The 26,307-nt window shown below is 43.6% G+C and overlaps 2 protein-coding genes across 10 annotated transcripts in view; both read left to right on the top strand.

Annotated features, from left to right (window-relative positions):
* The window catches only part of GPRIN2 (G protein regulated inducer of neurite outgrowth 2), a 50,520-nt gene that overhangs the window by 21,356 nt on the left and 2,857 nt on the right, over positions 1-26,307 (top strand). The window contains exons 3-9 of one of the 9 annotated variants that reach the window (XM_078150917.1): positions 374-18,102; positions 18,291-18,342; positions 18,888-19,171; positions 20,365-21,105; positions 21,375-21,575; positions 22,498-22,613; positions 24,882-25,003. In XM_078150917.1, coding sequence (XP_078007043.1) covers positions 391-2,043 — 1,653 coding nt within the window. In that variant the 5' untranslated portion in view covers positions 374-390 and the 3' untranslated portion in view covers positions 2,044-18,102; positions 18,291-18,342; positions 18,888-19,171; ... (2 more) ...; positions 22,498-22,613; positions 24,882-25,003. Of the gene's footprint in view, positions 1-373; positions 19,172-20,364; positions 21,106-21,374; positions 21,576-22,497; positions 22,614-24,881; positions 25,004-26,307 lie in introns of all 9 variants that reach the window. The other 8 variants (XM_078150914.1, XM_078150912.1, XM_078150916.1 and 5 more) reach the window with 8 other exon arrangements.
* Positions 16,275-21,554, top strand: LOC110215486 (chymotrypsin-like elastase family member 2A). The gene is made up of 6 exons (XM_020997043.2): positions 16,275-16,356; positions 16,877-16,989; positions 18,008-18,102; positions 18,888-19,171; positions 20,365-20,528; positions 21,375-21,554. Exons 1-6 carry the CDS (start codon positions 16,275-16,277, stop codon positions 21,552-21,554), a joined length of 918 nt encoding a protein of 305 aa, XP_020852702.1.

Below are 26,307 nucleotides of genomic sequence, written 5' to 3'. Positions count from 1 at the left end.
GAGATTGGCAGGGCAGTGGTTATTATCTCTATTTTGCATCTACAGAAACTGAGGTTCAGGTTTTGTGAATTACCTAAAGTCACATGACAAGCAAGGGGCAGAACTAGGCATAAAGCCCAGATCTTCTGAATCCTGGTGGTCTTTCAATTATACCTCATGATCTCCCTTCATTAATCCCCCTGGCCAAATGGCGGGCTCCTAGAGGTCAGAAAATATCTTAGACTTCTTCATATCCTCCAAAGGGCTTATCATATTGGGCATTCAATATAGACTTGATGAATTAAATTGAATTTCTGGATTGGTGAACCTGAATCATGCTCATTTGCCATTTACTGTCTGCCAAGGCCCTGAAAGTGCTCTCTTCTCCCTGTAGGGAAGCCTCTATTGGCCATGGCCACCAGTGACTCTCACCCAGAGTGCTGCCCAGCCTCGACTCTCCATGGCCAGCCTCTCTCCAAGAGCTCCTCCAGCCTACTGGGTGATAGACCAGGCAACGGGCAGGAGCTCCGGAAGAGTGTCAGTAGCACAGTCTGCCAGAGTCCTGCTGGCGAGGGTGACCCAAGCCAGCTGGCTGGAGAGAGCAGTGCTGGGGCCACAGTGGAAAGAGAAGTGCAGAGTACCTTGAGAGCAGGGAGCCACGTCTTGAGCCCAGACCAAGTCCCCCGCCCCTGGCAAGAGAAGAGCTCAGTCTTCCGCTCCAAGAGCAGCACTGTTGGAAATGTGTACTCCATGGGGGAGAGGGAACTGTCACCTTCAAGCTTGGGGGTGCCAGGGGCTGCAGTGCAACGAAGCCATTCTGACTTAGCCTCAGGCTGCAGGCATGTCAGCCTCAATGTTCCCATGGAAGCTAGCGTTAGCTGTTCTGCTCTGGGCTCCTCATCAAATGGAAGAAGCAACCTCATTCCAAGAAATGTGTTCATGCACAGGCCTGGCATAGGGCCTCATGACAATGTGGACCCAGGCAACCAGCCTCCTTTCCCTGACCCTGAAGGTTCAACTGACAATGTTGGAGGTGATCTGGTCTCACAGGATGCTGAGGCTGGTAGAGATACAGTAGCTACCTTACCTGCCTCTGTTGTAGAGGTCGAGATAGCTGGAGACAGCTGTAGGAGTGACTCAATTCAAGATCCAGGTGGTAGGACGCAAGGTAGCATCCCCTCGTGCTCGGTGCCCATGGCTTCTGGGCGCATACATACCACCTCCTCTCCTTACTGTCCTAGACAAGCAGAAACTTCTGTGAGGACGAGTGATACCCACTCTGCCTACTGCCACCCCCTGCCCATCCCAGCCCTCCAGGTTGGCCCTGGGATGCTGTGTCCCATGAATGAAATGGGTGTCCCTGGATGCTGCCACGTCCTGTCCACATCAGAGATTCTGACATTTCCCAAGCTGGTATCATCTGTGAGTGAATCTGGCCTCCATAATCAGCACTTGGTTAGATACCGCAGGCTGGCGGATGAGGCCCCAGTTTGCATTCATTGTTATGCTCCAAACAAGTGCCCACAGCAGGAATCTACAGCAGGTTCTATGCTCCTCGTAAGCCAACCAGCCACAGACCCTGTCACCAAGACCAAAGATGTGTCGACCATGACTTCCACTGGCGACTTGGCATTGGGACCACTGGCCTCTCTGCATTGCAGGGATGCTGAGGTACAAACAGCTCCATCGACAGCCTGCAAGGCTGTGGCCACCAGTCCCTCCCCGCTCAAAGACCAGGTGCCCCCCCATGTATTCCCAGAGGTGAACTTGGAGGTCAGCAGAGAGGAGCCTAAGTCCCCAGTGCGAGAGGTCAGGTGGGATGAAGAGGGGATGACCTGGGAGGTATATGGAGCTTCGGTTGATCCAGAAGTTCTGGGCCTGGCCATCCAGAAACATCTGGAGATTCAGATTGAGCAGTTCCAGACTATTCCCTCGAAAGAGGGCACCCAGCCAGGTGGTGAGGAGGCCCTGATTAAGGAGGGGAAAAGAAGGCCCTTTCGAACCATGATCCAGTCCCTGAGACGTCCTAGCTGTTGTGTCCATTCGAGCACTGCTGTAGAATAATGAAGATGCCCTTTCCTTTCTACCCTGAGACTTTCTGGGGTTGGCTGGTTCCTTCTGCAATAGAAGATGCATTATTCAGGAAAAAAAGAAATCATTGCAAAGCCCTCTGGGATTGGGATGCCAGTCTGTATGGATAAGAAGTGTCTGAGGCAGTCACTTAATTAGCAACACTCGCAGTACATCCAAGTGGGAGGAAAGGGAAAAGAGGTGGAAATTGTCAGTTGACTGCCATTGAAAAATCTCTGCCCGTTGACTCATCACCCATCTCTGCCTTCCTGTGCTGGAGCGAGACTCTAGCTCATCTATTTAGGTGCCATAAGCACTGAGGAGTGTGTCTGGATTTTTAAAGGGAGGAGTCTATTTTCTGCATCTCTTCTTACTGGGGACTAGCTTTCAAAGTTTAGCTTCAAAGCGTTCTTTTTTTTTTTTCAGTGTTACATTGGTTAACCTCATTTCAGACCTAATGCTGTAGTCTTACGAAACCTCAATACCAAATGTGAGCCCTCCCCATAATCCCCCTCCACCTGATAGTGATTGCCTTTCCATCATTGCTCAGTTAATGAATTACTAAGTTGCTCGGGGACTTCTGTTAGGTCTGAGTTATTTCTTCACTGCAGGTAGAATGGACTGTTTCCAAAGGAAAGGCCTACTTCAGAAAACATTTAATTGCAATATGTGTGCCCTGTGCCTAGGGCTAGCATTATGAATAGGCAGGACAGTTAGTGATGTCTGATTTCAGAGGCATCAGTAAATCACGTGGTTTGATTTCAGGGACATCAGGAAAGGACCTCTGCCCCCACAATATTTTTCAAGCTGCCTGAAATTCCATGATTAGAGCATCATCCCATTAGTTTAAGACTCTCTGGCACCTGTTAAGATGCAAATGCTCCCTGGAAAAGAGGTGTCATGTTTTAAGCCTTATGTGACTGCATACACCTCGGTGTGAATAAGTTTGTCAGCTCCTTTTCTGAGAACAAGTTCTGGTGGGAAAGGAAGAGAGACAAAGGTGCTGGGGTGCATAGGAAGTCCCACCTTTCATAAGTGTGACCACATTGTCATGATTTTGGGAAGTTATAGCATATAAATGCAGCTTACATTCAAGGGGGCAGCCCTTCTGTTTACCCTCTCAAGTCCAAGGACCTGGGGTGTCATTTTTATCGTTTTTGGAGTTCCCCACAGAAAACTCAGCAAGTAGCTCAGGCTTTTGCATAGCAAACTGCAGGACACCCAGGTGTTGCCTTTTTAATGATGATGTGAATGCCAGTGAGGTTGTTTTTTTGTTTTTGTTTTTGTTTTGTACATTGCATGGCCCACACGTGAATGTGGGGCAGGATCTGGTCCCATGTAACATGCCCACAAAGGGAACTTCAGGGTCAGAACATGTGTTGTAAAGCATCTCCAGTGCTCCTGGCATATGGGTGGATTGTCATGTTTTCAAGTGGGCCCACAAGGCCTTCCTGGATCTTCCCTGTGGATCATGGAATATGGATGGATACCAGTATCTGCCTGCATGGTCGCCATTTTTAAACAAGGAAATTGGATTGAGAGGAGAAACTAATGCTAACATTCCCCTTTGTTTGGGGGAAAGATCTGAGCCTGAGCCTTGGGTTCTCCTAGTTGCTCTTGACTTTTATTTTTTTAAAGAAAAAAAGAAAACCACCGTAGTATTCTGGTACCAAAGTGAACCCAATCTGTGTTCTTTTTGCACTGGCCCATGCTGCTTAGCGCCTTAGTTTTTAGATTTGTATGTTTATGTGTGTGTGTGAGTGTGTGTGTGTGTGTATGTACATTGTGTTTGTGTTTTTCTGAAAATGAAATGTAACAAAAGGGCTAATAACCATCCCATGGTAGGAAATGTGCTCACACTGCTTCCTCTGATGCTTTTCCTTCTCTTCTCTGTAAGGTTGTTGTCCTTTCTGCTGTTTTAGTGTATTGGTATGCATGTGATAGTGCAGCAACATGAAAAATGTGCCCTTGGTGTACAAAGATGACATTACTAAATTATAGCTCCAGAAGTTGATGCAGACTTGTGCTGAGCTGCTCTCATTTTCTTCTTGTTCTCCCCTGGGAGCAGCTGCAAAGGATCAACCGGAATCCGTGGCCAGAGCGTGGGGTCAGTCCGTGGCCAAGACTCAAGCCCAGCCTGTGGCCATAGTGAGGGGCTCAGTCTTGGTTGGAGCAAATTTGTGTCTGAGGATCAGGGTTAGGTCTAAATCTGTGGCTAAGTTGAAGGTGGGAGTGGTTAGGATCAGTCTATGATCCGGATTAATGCTCGGTGTTTGCTTAGGGTGGGGTTGTTGAGGGTTATGGACAGGTTAAGCAGGGCTCAGTTTGTAGCTAGTTTTAAATTATGAGTACGGATTTAGAGTTAGAAGGGACCTCATAGGTCGGTTAGTCCAACTGTTCTCATTTTGCCAAATAGCTGATAAGTGTCCGAGGTGGGATTTGAACTGAGGTCTTCCTGTCTCCAAATCCAGCAGTCTTCACTATACCATGCTCCCTCTCCTGAGGCTATGGCCAGGACTAAGGGACTAAGTGCCAGGACTCAGTTAATAGCCATAGTCAGGGAGTCAGTCCAAGGTCAGGATTAGAGGGTCAGCTTGGTCATAGGAGTTAGCTCCTAGCTCATTCTATATTTAGGGTTTTGGACTGGGATTGGGGCTCACTCTGGGACCAGAGTTGAAAGGAATGTCAGTTTGTGACTGGATTTAAGATGTAGCCTGATTCCTGGGGTGGGGAGAGGGGGAAGGTCAATTTGTATTAGAGTTTAAGGAGTCAGTGTGTGGCCAAGGTTAAGGGATCAATCTTTGGTTACAATTAGGAGCTTAGTGTGTTGTCGGTATTAAGGGATTAGGGATCAATTTATATGCAGTTAGGGTTGGAGTATCGTCAGTTTATGGCTGGGTTTAGGGTACAGTATCAGTCTCTGGCCAGTGTTAATATCTCAGCCTCTAGTCAGGGAATCGAAGGTTATTATTATTTTTTTCTGTGCAAAGTTAACTGGCCCCCATGGGGATTGAGCCCAGAGTGTTGTCCTAATTATGTCTAAGCTCAAACTGAATTAATTGGTTCAAGTCCAGCAACTCAGTTATCAAATGTGGGCTTAATGACTAAATTGGGGCAAGAAGATACGTTTGTCCAATTCAGCCACAAGTCTGACACCTGCCGTGGTTTAATGTTTACAGTGTCACTAGTTCAATCCTTCTGTTGTGACTTTATTTTACAATATGACTTTTTGGGCTCCCTTATGATTGTGTGTGTTTTGTGAAATCACTATGAATAAGAAGGCAGCTTCCAAAACTTTGCCAAGATGGTGGTTCGTTTCGTTCACATCCCTAGGAGTAGGGTTGTGGCACTCATGGGGTGGGGGTGAGGGAGCAAGGGAAAGCCACCTCCTATTGTTGGGGGCAAAGGGATGGCCCAAAAGAGTGTCCACATAAGCATAAATCAGAAGCCATGTTAGATCAGAAGGTGAGGGTTTTTTAAATATCAAAATTCAGGGAGACAGTGGGAAATGGGAAATAGGTCCCCCATACCCCCTCCTAATTCAGTTGCACTAGTGAAACTGTGGGCTTGGAGAAAGATGGGATAAGAAAGTTTTCAGGGCTAGGAAAGGAACAATCTGGAGATTTTTAACTTATTTATTTATTTTGGTTATAGCAAATCCAGTCATTTGTTGTAGAGGATCACACAATTTTAGATTTAGAAGGGATATTAGAGGTCATCTAATTGATCTTTGAGAAATGGTTAGGAATTTTAAAAAGCCACCCCTCGATGGAACTTACTACTTTGCAAGACAACTTATTCCATTGTTTAACAATTATGTGGCACAAGGGACCCCATACCCTGAGACACCCCACTCCAGAAAGCTACTCCAGGTACTTTGTATGTCAGAATACTTTCAAAACCATAGCTTGTAGGTGCCCACCAGTGTGTTTACTTTTACTAGTCGTGCGGAAGCTATCGTTAGTTCAAAGCAAAGGAATTTAGTGAAATACCATAATAATGACAATTATAGCAGAACATTCCAGATATAAACCTTGACCTCACTCTCCCACAAATAATCATACTCTCAGGGGGAAGAGTAAATAGGAATAATATACCACTGGGGATATGTATGTTGCCAAAGCACTTACAAGTTGAAGCACACAAACAGGTAATATGTGTGGCTAGAGCACAGATGTGAAGAAGTACCACATACCTCTAACACATACCGCTGTACATCCACCAGTGTCTTCTGGTTGGTGTGTCATCGTGATGTTCTCTGCTCAGCCTGTTTTCCACCAGGCATCAAATCTCCACTGTTCCCCTTTGGGCATTATATCTTTATTCTAGTTAGTTTTCAGCTATCTTTAGGGCAATTTAATATCCTGCCCACCTTTTAATGTCTTTGTGTGCTTATATCACAATAAAATGCCTATATGCCCTTCCTTTCCCCTTTCCTACCTCTCAGTTTTAACAAAGAAAACAATCAAGCTAAACTAACTAGTATGGTAACTGTGTCTATTCACGTGCTGCATTGACCAGCCATAGTTTTCTTGACTCTGTATTCCATAGTGGTCATCGCATTTATTCAGAGTAAATATGTTTTTGTGTTGTTTTTATTTCCATTACTGTAGCCATTTGTGCTTGTTTTTTCCATCACCCTATAAGCTAATACAAGTCTTCTGAGGTTTCTCTAAATTCCTCATTAATTTCTTACAGTCAGAGGAGCTAGCAATCAGAGAAACAGTGGTCAGAGAAGTAATGACTACAGCATCACGGAAGTAGAGGGAAAGGATGGTCATTGGTGTCAGGCCCAAGAGAATGACTGAAGAGAAAGTTATTGTAATTGTTGTTTATGTGAGACCTTCAAGAAAGTGCAGCCAGAAGCCGGGTTATTAAGGAGCAGATGCATGGACAGAAAGTGGAGGCACTGAATATTCTTTTCTGAAGCTTAGTTGCAAAGGAAAGTAGAAAAAGATAAAGGTAGCTAGGGCAGGTACGGGATAGAAGAGGAAGGAGTTTTCAGACGAGGGAGATGGGGACCTGAGCATGATGGTAGGCTAAGGGGCAGGAGCCATTGGAAAGGGAGAGACCGAAGATACAAAATGAGGAGGTGATAATTGAGGGAGTGGGTTCTTAGGGGAGGTGGGGGAGGATGGGATCAAGAATGTGGGTCAATGTGCTAAATTTAATGGATGTTTTTAAAACATGCTGTGCCTAGCAGATTCACAGTTTCTTTTTTTTTTTAATTAGGCAACTGGGATTAAGTGACTTGCCCAGGGTCACACAGCTAGTAAGTGTCAAGTGTTTGGTCTGAGACCGGATTTGAACTCAGGTCCTCTTGACTTCAGGGCCGGTGCTCTATCCACTGTGCCACCTAGCTGCCCCCCAGATTCACAATTTCATATGTAATCCTCATTCTGTTCTTTGTATATGGAAATAGTCGTGTTTATTTTTGTCAAGTTCATTAAAAAAAGGAAAAAAGAGAATGAGTAGAGAGATTTACCTTGGAAAGAGGAGGTACAAAGAAGAAGAGAAAGCATAGTTTGTATAGTAGGGGAAGCTCTAGATGCAGGACCTGTATCTACTTAGTGAAGTAGCTGGCCTAGTAAAAGGAGGGGTGTTGGGGTGAGAAGGACCATACTCCTTTTGGGGGCTCATTTTTGTAACTGCCTCTTTTGTAGGCTTTAGACTTTTTTTTTTTTAATAAACAAGCCTCAGTTCATTCTGGGCTTTGGATTTCCTGGCTCTATGTGCCACATGTTTCTATGCCTCCTTGGTACGTGCCCATTAGCACATTTTTAAAAAATGTCCTTTTAAAATAGGTAAGTATTAGTGAACTAGCTATGAAGCTACATTAGCTTCTTTAGACAGCTGACCCCTTTCTTGATCATTGAGATTATTCATGGTTGTATAGTAGGAGCTTAATTTTTTAGAACATTTAATCTATCCTAAACTCTTTTGAAAGCTTTGGCCTTGAGGTAATTCCTTACCTTTTCCCTCAGCTTTTAAAAATCTTTCCTAAAGCCTGACTATGCCAAATGTCCCATCTTTTCCATATATGAACTTTAGGTTGAGACATTCATTCTCTCTCAAGCTTCCCAATGGTATGGTTGATGCAAGAAGCTGGACATACTTCAATTAAAATTAATTTTTTTTCAGTTCTTTCTATATATGAGGCAGTATTCACAGGAAATAAGGACTAAGTTAGACAGATGGTACAATAGATCTCTTTTCCTTCTGGATCCAAGTATCTAAGTACTTGGAATGCTGGGAGTTATCTGAAAGGAAAGCAAAAATCACATTAAAAGTACCCATGCTGAGAAACCAGGTCTTAGCTAGGTAGGGGAAATAGCTACCCGGTTATCCTTACATTTTTCCCCTTTTTCATTTCTTTTAAGCCTTGTTGATATCTTTTGTGTACGTGTGTGTGCATATGCATGCACATACACCTATTTGGATACATTTTTGACAATGCCAAATATCCCATCTTTTCCTTATATGACACATAATATTTATACACACACACACACACACACACACACGTGTGTGTGTGTGTGTGTGTGTGTGTGTGTATGCCTCTCCTCCCATGTTATTGCAGTGGGATTTTCATTTTATTCCTTTTTTTTTTTTTTCGGCTAGGCAATGGGGTTAAGTGACTTGCCCAGAGTCACACAGCTAGTAAGTGTCAAATGTCTGAGGCCAGATTTGAACTCAGATCCTCCTGACTCCAGGGTGCTCTATCCACTGCGCCACCTCGCTGCCCCCAATTTTACTCCATTTCAGTGGAAATGGTATTAAAGAAGAGGCATTACCTCTCCGTCATCTGCTTTTCTGCTGCATGCTGAGGACCGACCACAGGTCATTTTTATCTGACAAGAAACTGAAACAATCCTATGTATTGTCTTCCCAATTAGAATATGAGTTCCTGGAGAGCAGAAGCTGTCTTACTTTTCTGTTTGTATCCTCCAGGGCTTAGCACAGTGCTTTGTCACTTAATAAATGCTTTATTCATTCATTCCTAATAAAGAATTCAGAGAAGTATAGGAAGATTTATAAGAACTGATGCAGATCAGTAAGCAGAACCAGGGAAACAACATACAACATTGACCACAGTGATGTAAATGAAAAAAATTTGCCTTCATTTCTTCTCTCTCTTCCCCTTCCCTGCCACATCCCTTCTTCTGTCATGGGCTCTAGGATTTCCCAACCTGGGTACATCCTAGGGCATAGCTACATCCTCCAGTCACAGGTCACATTTGAATTGATGTGTAAAATGCCATCTTAGTAATAAGTGATGGCCCCCTGTTTTTCTTTTTTCCTTTCTCCAGGAGCATATTCTGGGAACCAACTGTTGATGGTAGGTTTAGAACTAGAAGGGTCTTTAGAAGCCATCAAGTCCAATTTATATCACCTCCTACCCCAATTTGCAGAGAAGGAAACTGAGGCATAGGTAGGCTGGCTTTCCCAAGTCGTTCCCCTAGTAAGTGTCTGAGGCAGGATTCTCACAAGGCCCTCCTGATTCTAAGTCCTACCCATTACCCTAGTGGTGTCCAACTCAAATAGAAATAGGGCCATTAAACTGTACCTAGGGATCTTGGTAGCTGACATATCAGAAAACCACACATGTTTCTATATATTTTTATTTTTTTTGGTTGTTGTTATTTTAGGCAGTGGGGTTAAATAACTTGCCCAGGGTCACACAGCTAGTAAGTGTTATGTGTCTGAGGCCAGATTTGAACTCAGGTTCTCCTGACTACAGGGCCGGTGCTCTATCCACTGCGCCAGCTAGCTGCCCCTCTTTTTTTTTTAAAGTAATACACCAACACATTAAAATCAGATGGGAACCACATTTTAATCTGGTTCAGGTCACACTGAGGAGTGCTACTTATTCAACACCTTTGTGTATGGATGCCATGCTGCTTCTTAACTCAGATTCTCTCGTATTCAGGTCATTGTGGGGGCAGACATTCATCACTGTGGAGACACTTCTTCCCAGGGATGAAAACTTCACTGGCTTATGAATGAACAGATAATAATCTACTTGTTTTACCTTTGCCTATACCTAGCATTCCTGAAACTCAAGCCCTCAAGGCCCCAAGGAATATTATAGGCATGGAAATTTTTGTGTAGATTTCAGAGACTCACATCAGGCAAGAAGAACAGCCCAGACAGAATACTTAAGATGTGGGACCAAGTTAAGGAATTCACTGAGTGAACTGGCAAGTTTTACCTATACCTGTCTTAAGGGTATAATGTTACTTGTTTCTTCTTCGGTCACTTGGAAACACCCCATCTGAAAATCATCCTTATGACTGGTCCTTGGTGAGCTGACTTCAAGCCTTGGCTGGGTTTTCCCATCGGCTAAGTACCACTTTACTGGAACCCTGTCAGAGAATAGGAGCCTCTCTGCTTGTGGCCCAAGGTACTGAGGAGGAATAGGACTTCATCTGTCTGCCTTCTGCCCAGAATGATTTCAATCCCTTTTCCTGTTAGTGAACTTTAAATAGTGCTCTGCTTCATGGAAAAAGCCCTGGACTAAGGTGCCCCATTTGAGATTCATTCCTTTGTGGAAATGAGTAGGGACAACATCAGAGGATTGTTAACCTGGGGTCTGCAGCATTGTGTTTAAAAAGTATTTTGAAAATTGTATTTCGGTATATTTGTTTCCTTGTAATCCCAAGTATTTTATATATTTGAAAATGGTATTCTGAGAAGAGGTCCATGACACACAAAAAGTTTAAGAACCTTTGCCTAAAAGGCCGAGTCTTAGATGAGAAAGCTCTCTGTGACTCTGGCCCTCTCTCTGTCTCTCTCTAGACCTGTCCCACTGGCTCCATCTGTTCATTGTTTCCCTTTGTCTCTTTGCATTCATCTTGATCTTCCTGTGATATTTATCTTTCTTCCTCTTCAGAAAACATGGATTACTTGTTTTTCACATCTGTACAGACCACAAGTCCTAGGACTCAGGTAACAGTAATTGTAATAGTTAGCATTTATAAGAGCTGTAAGGTTTGCAAAGGACCTTACATCTGTTATCTCATTCGCAGTAATTTCACAGGTATCAGATGATTTCTTTAGCAATGGCCTAAGAGTAAATTCTGGGATCCTATAACTGAAACCTCAGAAACTGCCATCATCCTTTATGAATGGAAAAGAAAAATAAACAGCTTACCTGGAAACATGGTAGGCTTTTCAGGGGCTCCTCATGGGAAAGGCCTGCTCAAGAGGGCTTTATGTCTGAACAATACCTCCAGCCCTCTCAAGATGCAGATATGACCCAATGGGTCTTAGAAGGACCTTTATTCTTTTTTTTTAAATAATATTTCCCCCTAATTGCATGTTAAAACATTTTTTGAAGTTTTGAGTTCCAAATTCTATCCCTCTCTCCTTCCCCTCTTTTTTCCTGAGATGGTAAGTAATCCAGTATAAGTTATACATGTACAATCATGTAAAACGTTTGAGGGGCCTTTATTCTAACAACCCTCTTTCTACTTTGGAAAGAGAAGGCGGCCCCACCCCTGAAACTAGCTCCATGGTCTTACAACCCAGCAAGTGTCTTCATAGCTTCTGAGTGGGTATCAGATTCAGCAAAGCACTTTTGACTATAGCAAAATACAGAACAGCTTCTTAGCACAGCTGAGATTTCAAATTTTGGTTCCAAATCAAAGGTTCTTTCCATTGAAACATATAGACTGTTCCTCGTTGAAAGTATTTGCCCCATTCATCCTTTCTCCTCCTTTCCCATCTAGAGTGACAGAGCAAGGATGGGTATGTGGTTTCTTGAGATCCTTGGTAAAAAGCTGACACCCGACAGCTGCTCATATCACATATCCCAATCCCCAATGCATGAGGGGTCTCTCCTTCCAGTTCGGGGGTTTAAGATCCTTCTCTGGTGTGCTCTTCCTCCATCATCCCTTTAACAAGCCATCCTTAAATGTTGTCAGGACTTGATGTTAAGTCCCCTAGTCTGTCAAGCTTGTCTGTAGATTATCAATTTTATTCTCATTTTTTTGGAAAATGGGACAATATTTTCTCATCTCCAGCCCTGTGGCCTTTGTTCCACTCTCTAAGATTCCTTACATCTTACTAACAAAGAGTGGTTTAACAACCACATATAGAAGTTTTTCTGGGTCTGGTAACTAGAACTCATTGAGGTCAGCAAGGTCTTATGATGGCCTCCCTTACCTTAGCATTCCCTGAGGACTATTTCTGTAACCTTCAAGCCAGAAAAAGATGATTATTGTTGAAAGAGAAGACAGAAGCAAAATAGATTCATAATTCTGATTTCTCCCCCTAAGATAATTTAAAAAGATCTTCTTGTTATTGGCATTTTCCAGAAATTAGCTTATTCTGGGCTTTGTACTAGCCATACTGTTAAAAGAGACCACTTTTTGTATTTAGTCACCTACCTAAGGCAGCTGGGTGGCACCAGTGGATAGAGCACAGGGCCTAGAATCAGAAAGACCCGAGTTCAAACCTATCCTCAGACACTTGCTAGCTTCCATACCTGGACAAGTCCCTTAACCTCTGCTTGTCTCAGTTTCCTCAACTGTAAAATGGGGATAATAACAGCACCTATCTTGCAGGGTTGTTGTGAGGGTCAAATGAGATAATATTTGTAAAGAAAACACTTGGCATGGTCTCTGGTACACAGTAGGTGCTATATAAATACCTGTTCCCTTTCACCTTCCCTTCTAACTTTTGTATATATCTTTGAAAATTTTGAGCGTGTGGGTTGGTTCGATGTGCATTCACCCTGCACTTTACCTGGCCTTTCTCCTTATCAGAATGACTTGTTTGCATCAGCAGAGTTTTGTTCTTGAGAGCCTTTCTTTCCATATAGAGTCTCTGGCCATAGGAACCTATCGAGACCTGTGAAGTTTGATTTCCTAAAGTCTAGGTGTATGTCAGACTTCACCAACCAATTCCCTCCTTATTGTTCAGAATTGTTAAGTCATTTTCAGGTGTGTCCAGCTCTGCAATAAGCCCATTTGGGGTCTTCTTGGCAGAGATACTGGAGTGGCTTGCCAGTTCCTTCCCCAGATCGTTTGACAGATGAGGAAACTAAGGCAAACAGAATGAGGTGACTTGCCCAGGGTCATACAGCTGTTAAGTGTCTGAGGCCAGATTTAAACTCAGGAAGATGAGTCTTCCTGACTCCAGGTCCAGCACTCTATTGACTGTGCCACTTAGGCTGCCCTGTTTTTCCTATGCTGATCTGCTTTTTGATGGTACCTGGCTTCACAGTTGTATTTGGATATTTTTCTCTCTTATCTCGCTTTAAACAGCAATCCCTCTTGTTTGCAAGCCTCTAGGAAAGTACTTCATCCTGGCTCTCAGAAGCAGAGAATACAGCAGAGGCATATCTGTCTCTTGCCAGGAATTCATTATTCCTATTTCTATACTGAGGTGCAGAATGCCAAATCTCGTTCTCTAACAAACATCACCTTTTTAGCGGGCTGCTCACTTTCCATATCCTTTTTTTCTACTGCCTCTCCCTTTAATCCTTTGGAAGTATTCTTTGTCCTCTCCAGGCTTACTTGAAATGAATGATTTAATAAATGATAGAATTTCAGTCATCAGTGGAGGAGACATATTGATTAAGGCCTGGCTTTTCTGAACTCTAAATCCTGCCTGGTAAGTAGCCATCTACTGCACAGTGCATTAGGTGGCTACTTACCAGGTGGTGATGGGACAGGGTGGTCCCAGGTACATATGTGGTCCCAGAATAAGGTCTTTCCAATCTCCTATCACTAAGCTGAGGTAACTGTCAAGATCCAGCTTCCACAGTTTCCCATGTTAGGGTGGGAGTAGCTGAATCAAATAAATTCTGTGTGCCTCAGTTTATCCATGAAATGAGGAAACCTCTTTCACACACACACACACACTCTGCCTCCCTCCCTCCCTCAACAGGTTTGCACTGAGATAGGTGTGATGCTTGGTTTGATTCAAGCAGGTCTTATGAGCTAGTGGAAAAACCAAACCAAACCAAACCACAGGGCTCAGAATCTGGTGACATGGGTTTTACTTTGACATGTATTGCTGAATAGCTGGGTGACCTTGGGCAAGTCTTACAATCATCAAGTTGAAAAAGAAGACCATAGTGACCTCTTTCTATTATTACAGAATATAGAATATATAGCATTTTAAAATTTATGTAGAATATGTAGCATTTTGAAATTTATGGAGAATTTACTTCACAACAACCATGTGAGAATACTATTATTATCCCCATTTTGGATATGAGATACTAAGACTCAGGGAGAGCTTTAGTGGCTGGCCCAAGATCACACGAGTGAAATTTGAACCCAGATTTACTTATTCCAGATCCACTTTCCATACTGTCTTCCAGAAAACTGAACTTGTAATCAAAGAATTATAGATTTAGAGCCAGAAGAGACCTTGGAAGCCTTCTGGTCCACTTCATCTTTTAACTCTACAGACAAAGCGCTTTCCAGATGGCCTGTATTTGAATCTTCAGTCTGCTTCCTCGTTACGTTTAGGTTTCCAACCCTAAATCTCATGGTCTAATCCAAACCCTTTAGAAGAAATGGAGACCTGGAGGAAAGAAGTAAGCTGAGGTTATTGGGCAAGTTCGTTGCAGAGCTGAGATGAGAACCCAGGTCTTCTGACTCTCAGTTCAATTTTTCTATTACCCTGTGGAATGGCTTCTCCAAGCCCCAGTCTACTAACCATTTACATCAATGGTGTCAAAGTCAAATAGAAAGGACCTTTGCTGGACCACACGTTGACTTAGAGAATCACAGATTAACGTTATGTTATATTGTATTTTGCTTCATTTTGCTAAATATTTCCCAATTACATTTTAATAGAGTTCAGGTGGCACTCTAGAGTGTTTGTGGGCCACAGGTAGCTGGGGTAGGGGACAGGGGAGGGAACATGTTGGACACCTCTGATTTAAGTGGTAGTACCTGCTGTGAAGTAAATTACTTAATTTATGTGAAAGTGCTTTAAAAATAACCCATATAAGGATTGGCTTTCTGGGAGAGGGAAGGAGGTACATACATTATGGAAATAGAAGTGATATAAAAACAAAAGACAGCAATATAGATTTTTATACGTGTTCAGTACAATAAATACTCAGTAAAAACGTGGTGATGATAGAGTCCTATGTAAATATAAGACATGATGGTAGATTGTAATAAGTCCCTGAGCCCCAGTAGGGCTGGATAAGACAAGCAGCGCATGGAGAGACAAGATAAGTTATAGTAAGCAGCATCTGTGTTAGCCATAATAATAGTTACCATTTCTGCTGGGCATACTGTGTGCCAAGCATGGTGCTAAATGCTTTACAAATATTATCTCATTTTATCCTCATGACTATCCCGGGAGGTAGGTGCTATTATTATCCCCATTTTACGGATGAGGAAACTGAGGCAAACAAAGGTGACGTGATTTGCCCACAGCTGGGAAGTGTCTGAGGCCATGAATCAGGTCTTCCTAACTCTAGGCCAGGCATTCTACCCATTAACTGCTCCATAAAGAAATGTGGAGGGAATCATTCCTCAGAAGGAAAGTATCCAACTTGAAGAAGTCTGTTCAGTGAGACTAGGAGTAGAAGGGGGGAAGGGAAGGAAATAAGCATTTTTATATAGGGTCTGCCATGTGCCAGGGACTGTGCTAAATGCTTTACAGTGATTTCATTTGATCCTCAGAACAATCCTGAGAGGTAGATAGGTATGATTGTTATCCCCATTTTACAGATGGGAAAACAGACAAATAGAAGGGAAGTGTTTGAGGTTGGATTTGAACTCTAGTCTAACTGACTCCAGGCCCAATGCTCTATTCACCAGTTGCCTCCTAATAGAGGCAGCTTTGCCTAAGGTGTTAGACTACTCAGGATTCAGTGATTCCTGCATCCCACATTGTTTTGTTGTGGAGTTTTGCACCCTGGAAGGAAGCAGAAGCTGATTTCCAATGGCTCCCTTAAGAATGAGGCTAGGGATCTATGGGTAGAGTAGGGGGAGGCTGGGCTGTTACTTTCTATTCTGTCGGTCCTTTCTCTGGGCAAAACTGCTGATGGCCAAGCCTGCCTGCTTGTGTGTGTGTGCCTTGTTGCTGGGGCAGAACTGCTGGCCCCAGGCAGAAGCATCCAGGCCCGAGTTGGCATCCATCAGGCATTGTTCCAGCCATTTCATCAGAACCAGAGGCCTCAACCCCAGGGAGGCAGGATATAAATTCTCCAGCCCACACTTTCCCCTAGAACAAGGCTGTGCCTGGTCATGAATTTCCTGGCTCTGCTGCTCCTTCTTGCCGTGCTATCACCAGCTGATGCGGTGGCATTCACTGGGCACCAGACCTTGGGTGAGTGAAGGCCTTGGTCTCCCTCTGTCTATGGGCTAGTATTGAACCTCAGAGTCCCACAGGTGGTGATTGAAGAGAGGAGCCTAGGGGTCTGGCCTGGTCAAGTTTGGCACAATAGAGCTATTGTCCTAGGTCCTGGACAGCAAGCTTCCCGTGAAGGGCAGTTGGAAGCTGTCCCTGACAGCCAGGCAAGGCCTTAATTTCTATAACAGCCTATAGGAAATGGGAGAGGAGGGGTGAAATAGGGGTGGGAGGTGAGGGGCGGGAACAGTTACTGCAGGTTCTGGCCAGAGTCCATGGGCGAGGGAGAGGTGAGGGAGCTAGGAATCTGGGAGTATGGGTTCCCAGAGCAGAAAATTTGTCATTTGCCATTTCATCCTGAACTCGGTCGTATTCCTTAAGCAGTAATCTCAAGTGTTCATTCACTCCTTGGAGCCTCGATGAGATAAGCTTTGGGGAAGGGGTTCCTCCCACCTGGGATGCTGAGGCCATTGCAGTGTCCTGTCCCTCCTCCTTCCAGACTGGCCCCAGGACTGTGGTGTGGCCCCATTCTACCCTTCCAGCTCTGCTGAGAGGATCATCCAGGGCAGTGAGGCCAGACCTCACTCATGGCCTTGGCAGGTGTCCATGCAGGTACGAGTGTTCCTCTGACACTATCTCCAGGGCAGCGTTACGGGTAGAGGGCATGAGCGCTTTGGATAGGGATAGGGCCTGGGTGCTTTCCTTCAGGGGCCACTCACAAGAAGAGCTTTGTTCTAGTCCCCCAACCCCACCTTCTTAACCCTGGTCAGCGCTACCACTACCCTCGAGGAGGGAAGGATGGAGGGTTATCCCCCATTAGTAAGTAATGTCTTGAGTTGGTCTCCTGAATGTGTGACCAGGCTGCCTCCCTGACCTCAAGCAGCTGTATGGGTATTTCTTGACTTTTCTATCCCTGATACCCCTATGAACTTGAACTCTGTGAGGTCAGACTCATGGTGGAAGCATAACATTTTGGTATTTGGAGAAAGGAAGTACTCAACTCCAACTACTAGCTATCTGTTGAAAGCCTACACTCATCCACTTTTTCTGAGGATGCTGGTGAACACTATTAGCAAACTGAGAAGAGGAAAATCCAAATTTACCTAAAAGATAGGTGTTAAGGAAGGGTGCTTCTCATTGCAAAGGAGCTCGCTGCAGGGTTTCTTTATGTATCAAATAAAATTAAAAATAAAAATGGAAATTCATAAGTAGTATCAGGATTTATTTTTTCGAAAGCATATATTTAGGTAATGTGAGGTATTCCTGACTACCAGAGGTCATAGAAAGTGAAATAGTGCATTTAAAATAGAATTGATGCACAAATATTTGATTTAGTTTACGGGAACTTGGCTTTTAGGCACCCACACTTTTCAAATTTTCCTATAGTACTTTTAATTTCTCAATTTCCCCTTCCTCCATTCTCCTCCCTTCCTCCCCCTTCCCCTGACATTAGTTAGCTATCTTCCCTCTATCACTTACACCTTCATGTTCCTGTGAGACATTATTGGCCAAGAAGAGGGAGGCCCACCATGAACTCTTGACACACAAAATGTTTCAGCACCCTAGGAAAATAGTGTCCTATGCTGGCCCAATCGTGTGGTGGCATCTTCTCTCCTCTCCTCGCTGTCAGGCTTGGGTCCAAGGGAGCCAGAGGTTTGTCCACGTCTGTGGGGGGACCCTGATCCATCCCAGCTGGGTCCTTACTGCAGCTCACTGCTTTTCTGGGTAAGTGGGTGTTTCATGTGGGCAGGAAGATGGGCGGGAGAAGAAGTAGAGATGAGGAGGTCCCTACTTCCCTAAACTGGGTAGGTTAGATTGGGGTTCATAAAGTCAAGTTAGAAGCTTAGGCATCATAGGATTTAAAGCCAGGAGGGGTTTTAGTAATTATCTGATCAAATCCATTCATTTTACAGGCAGTGAAACTGAGTCCCGAAGAAGGCTAAATGACTTACCCATGGTCACAGAGTAAGAAGTTATAGAAATAGGATCTCTAGACTTAGTAGTGTCCTCATAGCAGGCTATACTTTGATGTGTGATAGCACCTCTGAATTATGGAGAGAAGGTGTCCCTAGAATCCCTTTAATGTGGTAAACTCTGTGAGGTTACCAACCCTCTCGGGTATTTTGCATTTAATGCTTAACTGAAATAATGTCTTCAATGGCGTATTTTCTGGATTCCTGAATCCTTAAGTTGGGGAGATATTTGGGAGCAAGGATGGTCCTTACCAGCACCCCTTACAACCAGGCAGCTGTTTACTGCATCCATAAAACCTAAAAAGAGGGCCTCATTATCTCTGGGCTCAAAATGAGAAAATATCCAAATCTCCTTGGATCAGGGAGGGTGAAATGGGTGGATTCATTGGGGATTTCTTCCATATTGCCCTGAGACAGCCCTTCCTTGTCCTTGACCTCACTCCCCACAGCATTGTCACTGCAGCTTCCCTCGTGTGACCCTGGGTCCTCGCCCAATCACTGTGCTGGGCCAGGGCTGATCCCATAACGCCATCCCAGGGGGAAGATGGATAATGTTGCCAACTGGCGCATTGTGTTGGGCAAACACTGGCTCAACCAAACAGAAGCAACCCAGAGAGTGCACCGTGTGAAACGAATATACCGGCATGAGCACTTCCACTACCCACACCTCGACCAGCTGAACAACGATATTGTCCTGGTCCGGCCTGTTCATGACATCCCCAGTAGTCCCTATGTGCACTATGCCTGTCTACCTACCTCTGGAGGCCCTGCCCTCAAGCCTGGCCAGCTCTGCTGGGTCACTGGCTGGGGAGGGACTCAAGGTAATTACACTGGGAAGAGGAGGCTGCCATATCTTTCCTGACCTATTACAATCAATCAAAAACCTTTACTAAATGCATATGTTCCAGACACTGTCCTAAAAAGAGGCAAAAGTCCTCAAGGAACTTACAATCTAATGGGGGAGATAACATGCAAACAGATATATACAAAGCAAGCTATGTACAGAATAAATAGGAAATAACATACAGAGGGAATGCACTGCAATTAAGAGGGATTGGGTAAGGCTTCCTATAGAAAGTGGGATTTTAGTTGGGACTTAAAGGAAGCCAGGGAGGTCAGGAGTTGGGAATAGAGGAAGGAAAGCATTTCAGACAAGGGGGACAGCCATAGAAAATGCCCAGAACCAGGGCATGGAGGGTCTTGTTCTTGGAATGGCCAGGAGGCCCGTGTCACTGTATTGAAGAATATCTGTGTGGAAGTAAGGTATTAAAAGACTGGAAAGGTAAGAGAGGGCTAGTTTATAAAGGGTTTTGAATGCTGAACAGAACATTTAGTATTTGTTCCTGGAGGCAATAGGAAGCTATTGGAGTTTATTGAACAGAGGGAGAGCCAGAGAGGATCAGGGAATGACATGATCAGACCTGAATTTTAGGAAAATCACTTTGGTGGCTAAATGGAGAACACATTAGAGACAGGTAGATCCACCCGCAGGTTATTACAGTCCTCCATATCTGAGGTGATGAAGGCCTGTCCCAGGGTGGTGGTAGTGTCAGAAGAGAGAAGAGATTGTTGCAGAGGTGACATCTGCAGGCCTTGGCAACAGCTTATGGGATGTGGGAGATAACAGATATGGGAGGGGGGAGAGCTAGTGAGGAATCCAGGCTGACTCCTAGGTTGTGAGCCTTAGGTGACTGGGAGGATGGTGTTGTCCTCTACTGTATTAAGGAAGGTTTGGGGAGAAAGATGAGTTCTGTTTTGGACATATTGAGTTTAAGGTATCCACTGGAAAGAGATTGGGGCAGGACAAGTAGAGTTGAGAATCATCAGCATAGAGATGGTAATTTAAATGCATAGGAGTGGTTTTTCCTGCCTCAACTCATCCCTGCCCACACCCCTCCATAACTGGGCTGTGATAGAAAGCTGTTAGAGTTGACTCTTATTGTAAAGGGCTTTCTAAAGCTAGGCAATCTGTGGGGAAGTGGGGCTGCCATGAATATCTGTCTGTTTCTGTCAGGTGGGGAGGAAAACTCAACTTTGTCTAATGTTCTGAACCAAGCCCAGCTACCTATCATGGATTTCACTACCTGTCAACAGGAAAAGGTCTGGGGAGACAAAGTAAGCCCAACTATGCTATGTGTGGGCTTCAGGGACCTCCAGGGGACTCCTGCAGCATGCCAGGTAAGGAGGTATCAGGGAAGCAGAGACATCTTTTCAGATCTCAGAGGTACCCAATTTTGCTTCTTCCAGATCCTGAGCATAGGGAAATGCCTGAAAGACGTGTTTCATTCTGCATCTATAGTCCAGCACCTCTGTATCAAGAGCTAGGCGACATTCTTCCCTTGGCAGTCCTCTGAGGTCAGGAGTCACCACCGCATTAATCAGAGTTCTGACATCTCCCAGTATTGTTTAACTTATTGTGATCATTATATAAACTGTTCACTTGGTTCTACTTACTTCATCGAATCTTCTGCTTCTTTTAAAACAGGATTCAGTATACCAAAATTCAACCCACATCCAACTTTTTTGGGAACATGCAGATTCACTTATATCATTATTGGGCTTTGTTCTAAGGCCTAAGGTTCTTATTTTTCCTAGGGTTATGGTAAACAGGATGATATCCTGGGCCTTGTTCTTTGGGTTCTCCGACCAAGTCTCGATTCTCTCTGCTACATATTGGTGGAACCCCGGGATTAGAGAGTTACTCCAAGAATTGGGAGAGGAAGGTCCTTGCCAGTTCTTTAAAGGAAAAAAAAAGGTTAATCTTCATAAATGAGCTTGTAAATTTTCTTACTATCACCTAGTCTCTTTTGTTCCCTTGGGATTCAGTGTAAACTGTTTTCATGTTAGGTGGAGTATAAGGGTGGTGAATATACTGGCTGATTTGCCAGCTGTACTGTGCTACCCCATCCTATATCCCTAAGTCCTGTAACCCCGAGAGATAGCCTTTATCCCTGGCACCCAAAAGAGATGGACTTGGATAATTCAGTACTCCCCTAATTGAACTCTCTCATTGGTATTTTCCAGGGAGACTCAGGGGGCCCCTTGCTTTGCCAGATGGGAAAGAATGAGTGGGAAGTCCATGGCATAGCTAGCTTTGGACCTATTGGATGCCGAGCTGAGAACAAGCCCAGTGTCTTCACCAGGACTGCTTCCTACAGGTCATGGATTGAGGCCACCAGAATCCGGGATTTTTTCTTCTACTGAGTACAAAGGGATGGCGTAAGGGTGGGTTGTTAAAAGAAATCTTGGTTCAGGCCTCGCTCTGGTCAAATAAGGCAAACTCAGGAAATAAGACAAAAGAGTTTATTAGCGCACCAAGGCAACTTGCAGTTGGAGTAAGGCCTGCCTGGAATTCAACTTGCACTCTGCTTTTATAGACAAGAGTAAACAACTTCCACACAAGGGGAAGACAATCCTAATTAATACACATTTCAATGAGGAGGTAGGATTAGTGCTGCCTCAGCACCTGGCCTTCCTTATTACAGCATCATGGGGAGATGGGATTGGTGCATATGTGCTCCGCCATTTCAGGCAGGCTAGCTACCTTGTACTTAGTCTAAAGGACATGAGGTCACTCACACTAACTGCACCAGTGGCTGATTTTGCACAATAATCTTCTCTTTGGTGCTAACCATACTCACGGTACAGCACCACAGTTAGACCTATATTTCTCCTCTTGGCTCAACTACACCTTCCTAATCTCCGCTGCTTACAGTTTGGGGGTTGGTTGGGAATCAGTTCTTTGCACCAAAGGAGGCATTATAAATGCAAGCAACACATAATCCCTATGAGGACATACAAGAGAAAACCCACAAACGTATTTCCTCCATGAGAGATTTGGGAGCCAAAAGGCTGGACTTCCCCATAGGGACCAGGGCTCTTTCCCATCCTCCACGTAGAACATGTTCCAAGCATTCCGAACCAAGTCCATATGGGTATGGATGTCACTGAAGTTGTCAGGAACCCAGGTATAGCATTCCTGATCTATGAGGGTGCCCACCCCTCCCTTCACTGCCAGGAGGAAATCTGGAGCCAGTCTGTTTTGTAAGGCCACAGCTCCAAGTACATAGACCTCAGTATTAAAGTCCTCCACTGCACCTGTGGTTTCATTAACAAATACTTGCAAAAATTTGTTCATTTTATTCAGGAGCACTGGACTGCATCTAGCCCCGTACATGGCTAGTAGGATGGAAAAGGTGCATTCAGTATCACTAAAGGGGAAAGTGTAGCAGAAACTTGGATTACTGCGTGCTTGCATCACAGGTATGTGTTAGGAGGCAGGGTAGTTGTGGGCCAGAGGCCAGGAGCACCCGCCCAAAACCACACCTGCCCATCTAATTTGAGAACCAGTAAAACCCTTTTTTGTTACACAGGAAATAAAATCCCTGTGGGGCTATCCTAAAAAATCTGGCCATGTGTGCCAGGCCTCCTGGCTCAAGAAAAGTTCTCAGAAGGCCCTTTCCATTCTGAATAGTCATGTTTCATTTCAGGGATATGGTATAATTACATCCCATTTGCCATGCCATTTCCTGACCTTGTGTCCTATTTTGCTCATAGATCAAAACTGGTGGTTTGATGACATGTCTCAAGCTCAAAGTGGGTGAGAATTGTGAAAAGTTAGTGATCTTTTCCCAATTAAAAGTGAATGAGTGGGAGGACTAAACCCATGGCAGTACAATTTGGTTTGTTTTGTATCTGGGTTAGCTTTACTGATTGCAAAATAATAATCATACGAGACTTGGATATCCGACCCCAGGCCCACCGAGGCATCTCTTCCCCAAGGACAAGGGTCATGATAACATGTGAGGGATTGGGTCCTAATTATCAGGGATAGACAAACACGGGTCCTTTCTCAGCTTAACTGGGTCTAGGGGCTGATCAGGGGTTGCTTCCTCTATTGGGCTAAGGTCAACCATGGCAGGATTCACCTGGGAGTGATAGATCCAGGTCATTCCCTCAGCAACCTTGTTGGCATCTGGGGAGATCTGGGAAGTCTTCTACCCACACCCTAAAATATATCTGTAGCCCACAGATTTTGGCTATTCAGCAAAGACAGTCTGCAGGTGTTCAAATGGTAGGAGCTAAAACCAATTTGCAGGTGTCTAGAAAGTAAGGTTGCCCACTTTTTCTCCCCCATTTTGTCACACCAAGGAGTTAAACACAAAAGACAGCTAGAATCCACCCGATGGGCCTCTGCATAAACACCATGGGCAAACCATGACCAGCAACCTTGAATGAAAGGGCCTTGGTTCCCACATTGGTATCAATCAGTCCAAGCAGAAATGATAAGCAGCTTACAGAATAGGTGATAGTCCATAACACTCACAGAACTAACAAAAAAAAGCAAAATTACAATAGAATGAATAAAGAAACTCAATATAGCTTTAGCTTTCAGGGTGTTGAGTCCCCTGGCAGTATCTGTGATCTTTAGAAGTCTGGCAAGCACCCTCTGTACACCTCTCAAACGGCTGTGTGTGGAGCAGGGCAAGCGTGTAGAGGTTTTTCCTTAACCATCTCCAGGTTGCCCATCACTTGTGGATATTCTCTAGATAATGCTGCTAAAGCCTGCTAGTGATAAGATTCAGTATGATTTAGTAAAACATGACAAAATCTCATCAAATTGGCCTTCCAGTAATTGAGGCATGAGGCAAAAATCAGTTCAGATCCTATGAATCTAATCCCATTAACAACAGAGGTATAAGAAGGAGATCAAATTGGGAATCCATAATTCACCTGAAACTTCAGAGAATTTCGATTTTTACATAGCATTTGCTTTCTGTCTTTACCCAACCCTGTATATATGGACAATGCTATCAATAGACTAAAGGAAGAATCTTTAGGGGAAAAAAAGCCTATGAAGGCCTGACTTCGAAAATGGACCCTTCTGTTCCTTAATATCAGACACACTTCAAAGCAGAAAAAAGATGATTTAAAAATATCTTCACAATTATCAATGCAATTTTGTATGTAAAATCCTTAATCCAGTTTATTACTAAAACATACTCGAAGCCTGAATTTCCTGTTAGAAATATGTGGAAGCCAATCACACACACACACAAATACACACAAATACACACATATGTATATACAGACACATATACATATATTTCTTAGTCTTCAGATATCTAACAGTCTAATCTTGATGGTTCCTCAAAGTTTACTACATCATTAAATTTAAAAACAAACAAACAACCCCCCCCCCATTTTATCTTTATCCTGTCCCTCTCTTTGAGGATACAGATACACACATTTATTTGTTTATTTGTTCATATGTTTCTCATATCATCCTGGAAGAATAGATAAAGACCTACTCTTATATGTGCATATATAATTATTAGCAAGTATATGACAAGCCTAAGCATCTACTGAATTAAGGTATCGAATTGACCACAAATTCAGATTAAAAATAACAAGATTTTTCATACTTTCATCCTATTGTAGTAACTCTGATATATTAGTATTAATCTGTTAGTTAATAGATTTAGTATTTTAATGGCAACGACTTCTACTTTTCACCTACCTTGATCACAGAAATTTGCTATGAAAGGAAAAAGGAGGTTATGACAATATCAAGACTGTACTTTCAAGGGCACAGAATGATCTTACAGAAGCCATAATAGGGGAAAAACTCCCTTATCTCTGCTTAATTTGAGGTAAGAATCATAGTTATTAGTCAATAATGCTTCAAAGTTCCACATTGTTTACAGTGTATCATATCTAGTTCAGAATTAATCAGGTAGGAAATTTTCCCATTCAGAAAGGAAAAAAGCACAATGGGGAAAATGAGTTAAGAGCATCTTATCTTTGTCCAAGCAAGGTTGTCCCCTCAATTTTCCCAGGCACAGATGTCCACCAGTAGCAGTCCTCAGACTGTACTCTAGAGAAATCATTATTTCTCTCATGTATTTAATAACTAATTACTGAATTAGGAATAAGGCTTTTCCCCTTTTCTACTTCCTCGTTCAGAAGTCAGTCCCTGTAAATTATTCAGGCAGCCTATGAAGCGCAGGGCTGTTACTGAGAGGAAGAACTCAGCCCCATTCAAAAGATAAAGCTATGTGAACTGATGGATTCCTGCCCATTGTGTGTTACTCAGCCAGGTTTGGGAAAATGAGGATTCTCCCTTTTGTCAGGCAAGTGATACGGACACAGATAATTCTCTTTAACCAAAACCGAGTGATCCCAGTCACCCACCCCCCTAGCCCCTCATCAGAATAAGCCTACCTTTTATTATAATATTCATTCTTTTCATTATTTGTTAACCAATCAGAGTAGATTTCCACCCTCACCCTTCTCCAAAGACTTTATAAGGATTGAAGGTTTCACAGGTTAAGCCTCTCTGGTCACTGAGCCTTTTTGTTAGCAGTGGTTGATAAAGTTGATTATAATCTATCCATAAACTCTGATTCTTGAAAATTTTTACTTTCCACAATTCCTTTGGGCAGCACATGATATTCCCTTGAATGGTGGACTATTGGCTTAATGACAATTCAGACGATCATACCTGATATTAAAAACTCAGAACAATATCAAATTACAATCCCAAGAGATTTTGCCCCAAACATTAGAGGCCTGTTCCGGTCGTACTGATCTATACCTCACCACTGGACCCAGATGGCTCTAGAGGAGAAAGTGAGCTGGTGACTTTACATAGCCCTCCCTCACTTAAATCAAAGTCAACTGCAAGTCATGTCATCAACTCCCTGATGTCAAGCTCCTCTTCGAGAATGAAGGACAAACACAACTCCAGATATCAAAACTAATCACAGCTTATGGTTAGGTTATTGTTACTTTTCTCATGTTACTGCAGTAACAGTTAACAATGAGTGCTGATAAGAACGTCTTATTTATCCCTCATTTATAAATTAAGAATAACCACATTTTAGAGTTTCGCTTATACAATGAATACCTGATAGTTGACTCAAAACCCTGGAAAAATTCTGACTACAGTAAGCCT

This window comes from Phascolarctos cinereus, unplaced genomic scaffold, assembly GCF_003287225.1.
Source record: "Phascolarctos cinereus isolate Bilbo 61053 unplaced genomic scaffold, phaCin_HiC Scaffold_3;HRSCAF=262, whole genome shotgun sequence".
Lineage (NCBI taxonomy): Eukaryota > Metazoa > Chordata > Mammalia > Diprotodontia > Phascolarctidae > Phascolarctos > Phascolarctos cinereus.
The sequence above is the reverse complement of the archived record's forward strand: the minus strand, read 5'-3'. Positions and strand labels throughout refer to the sequence as shown.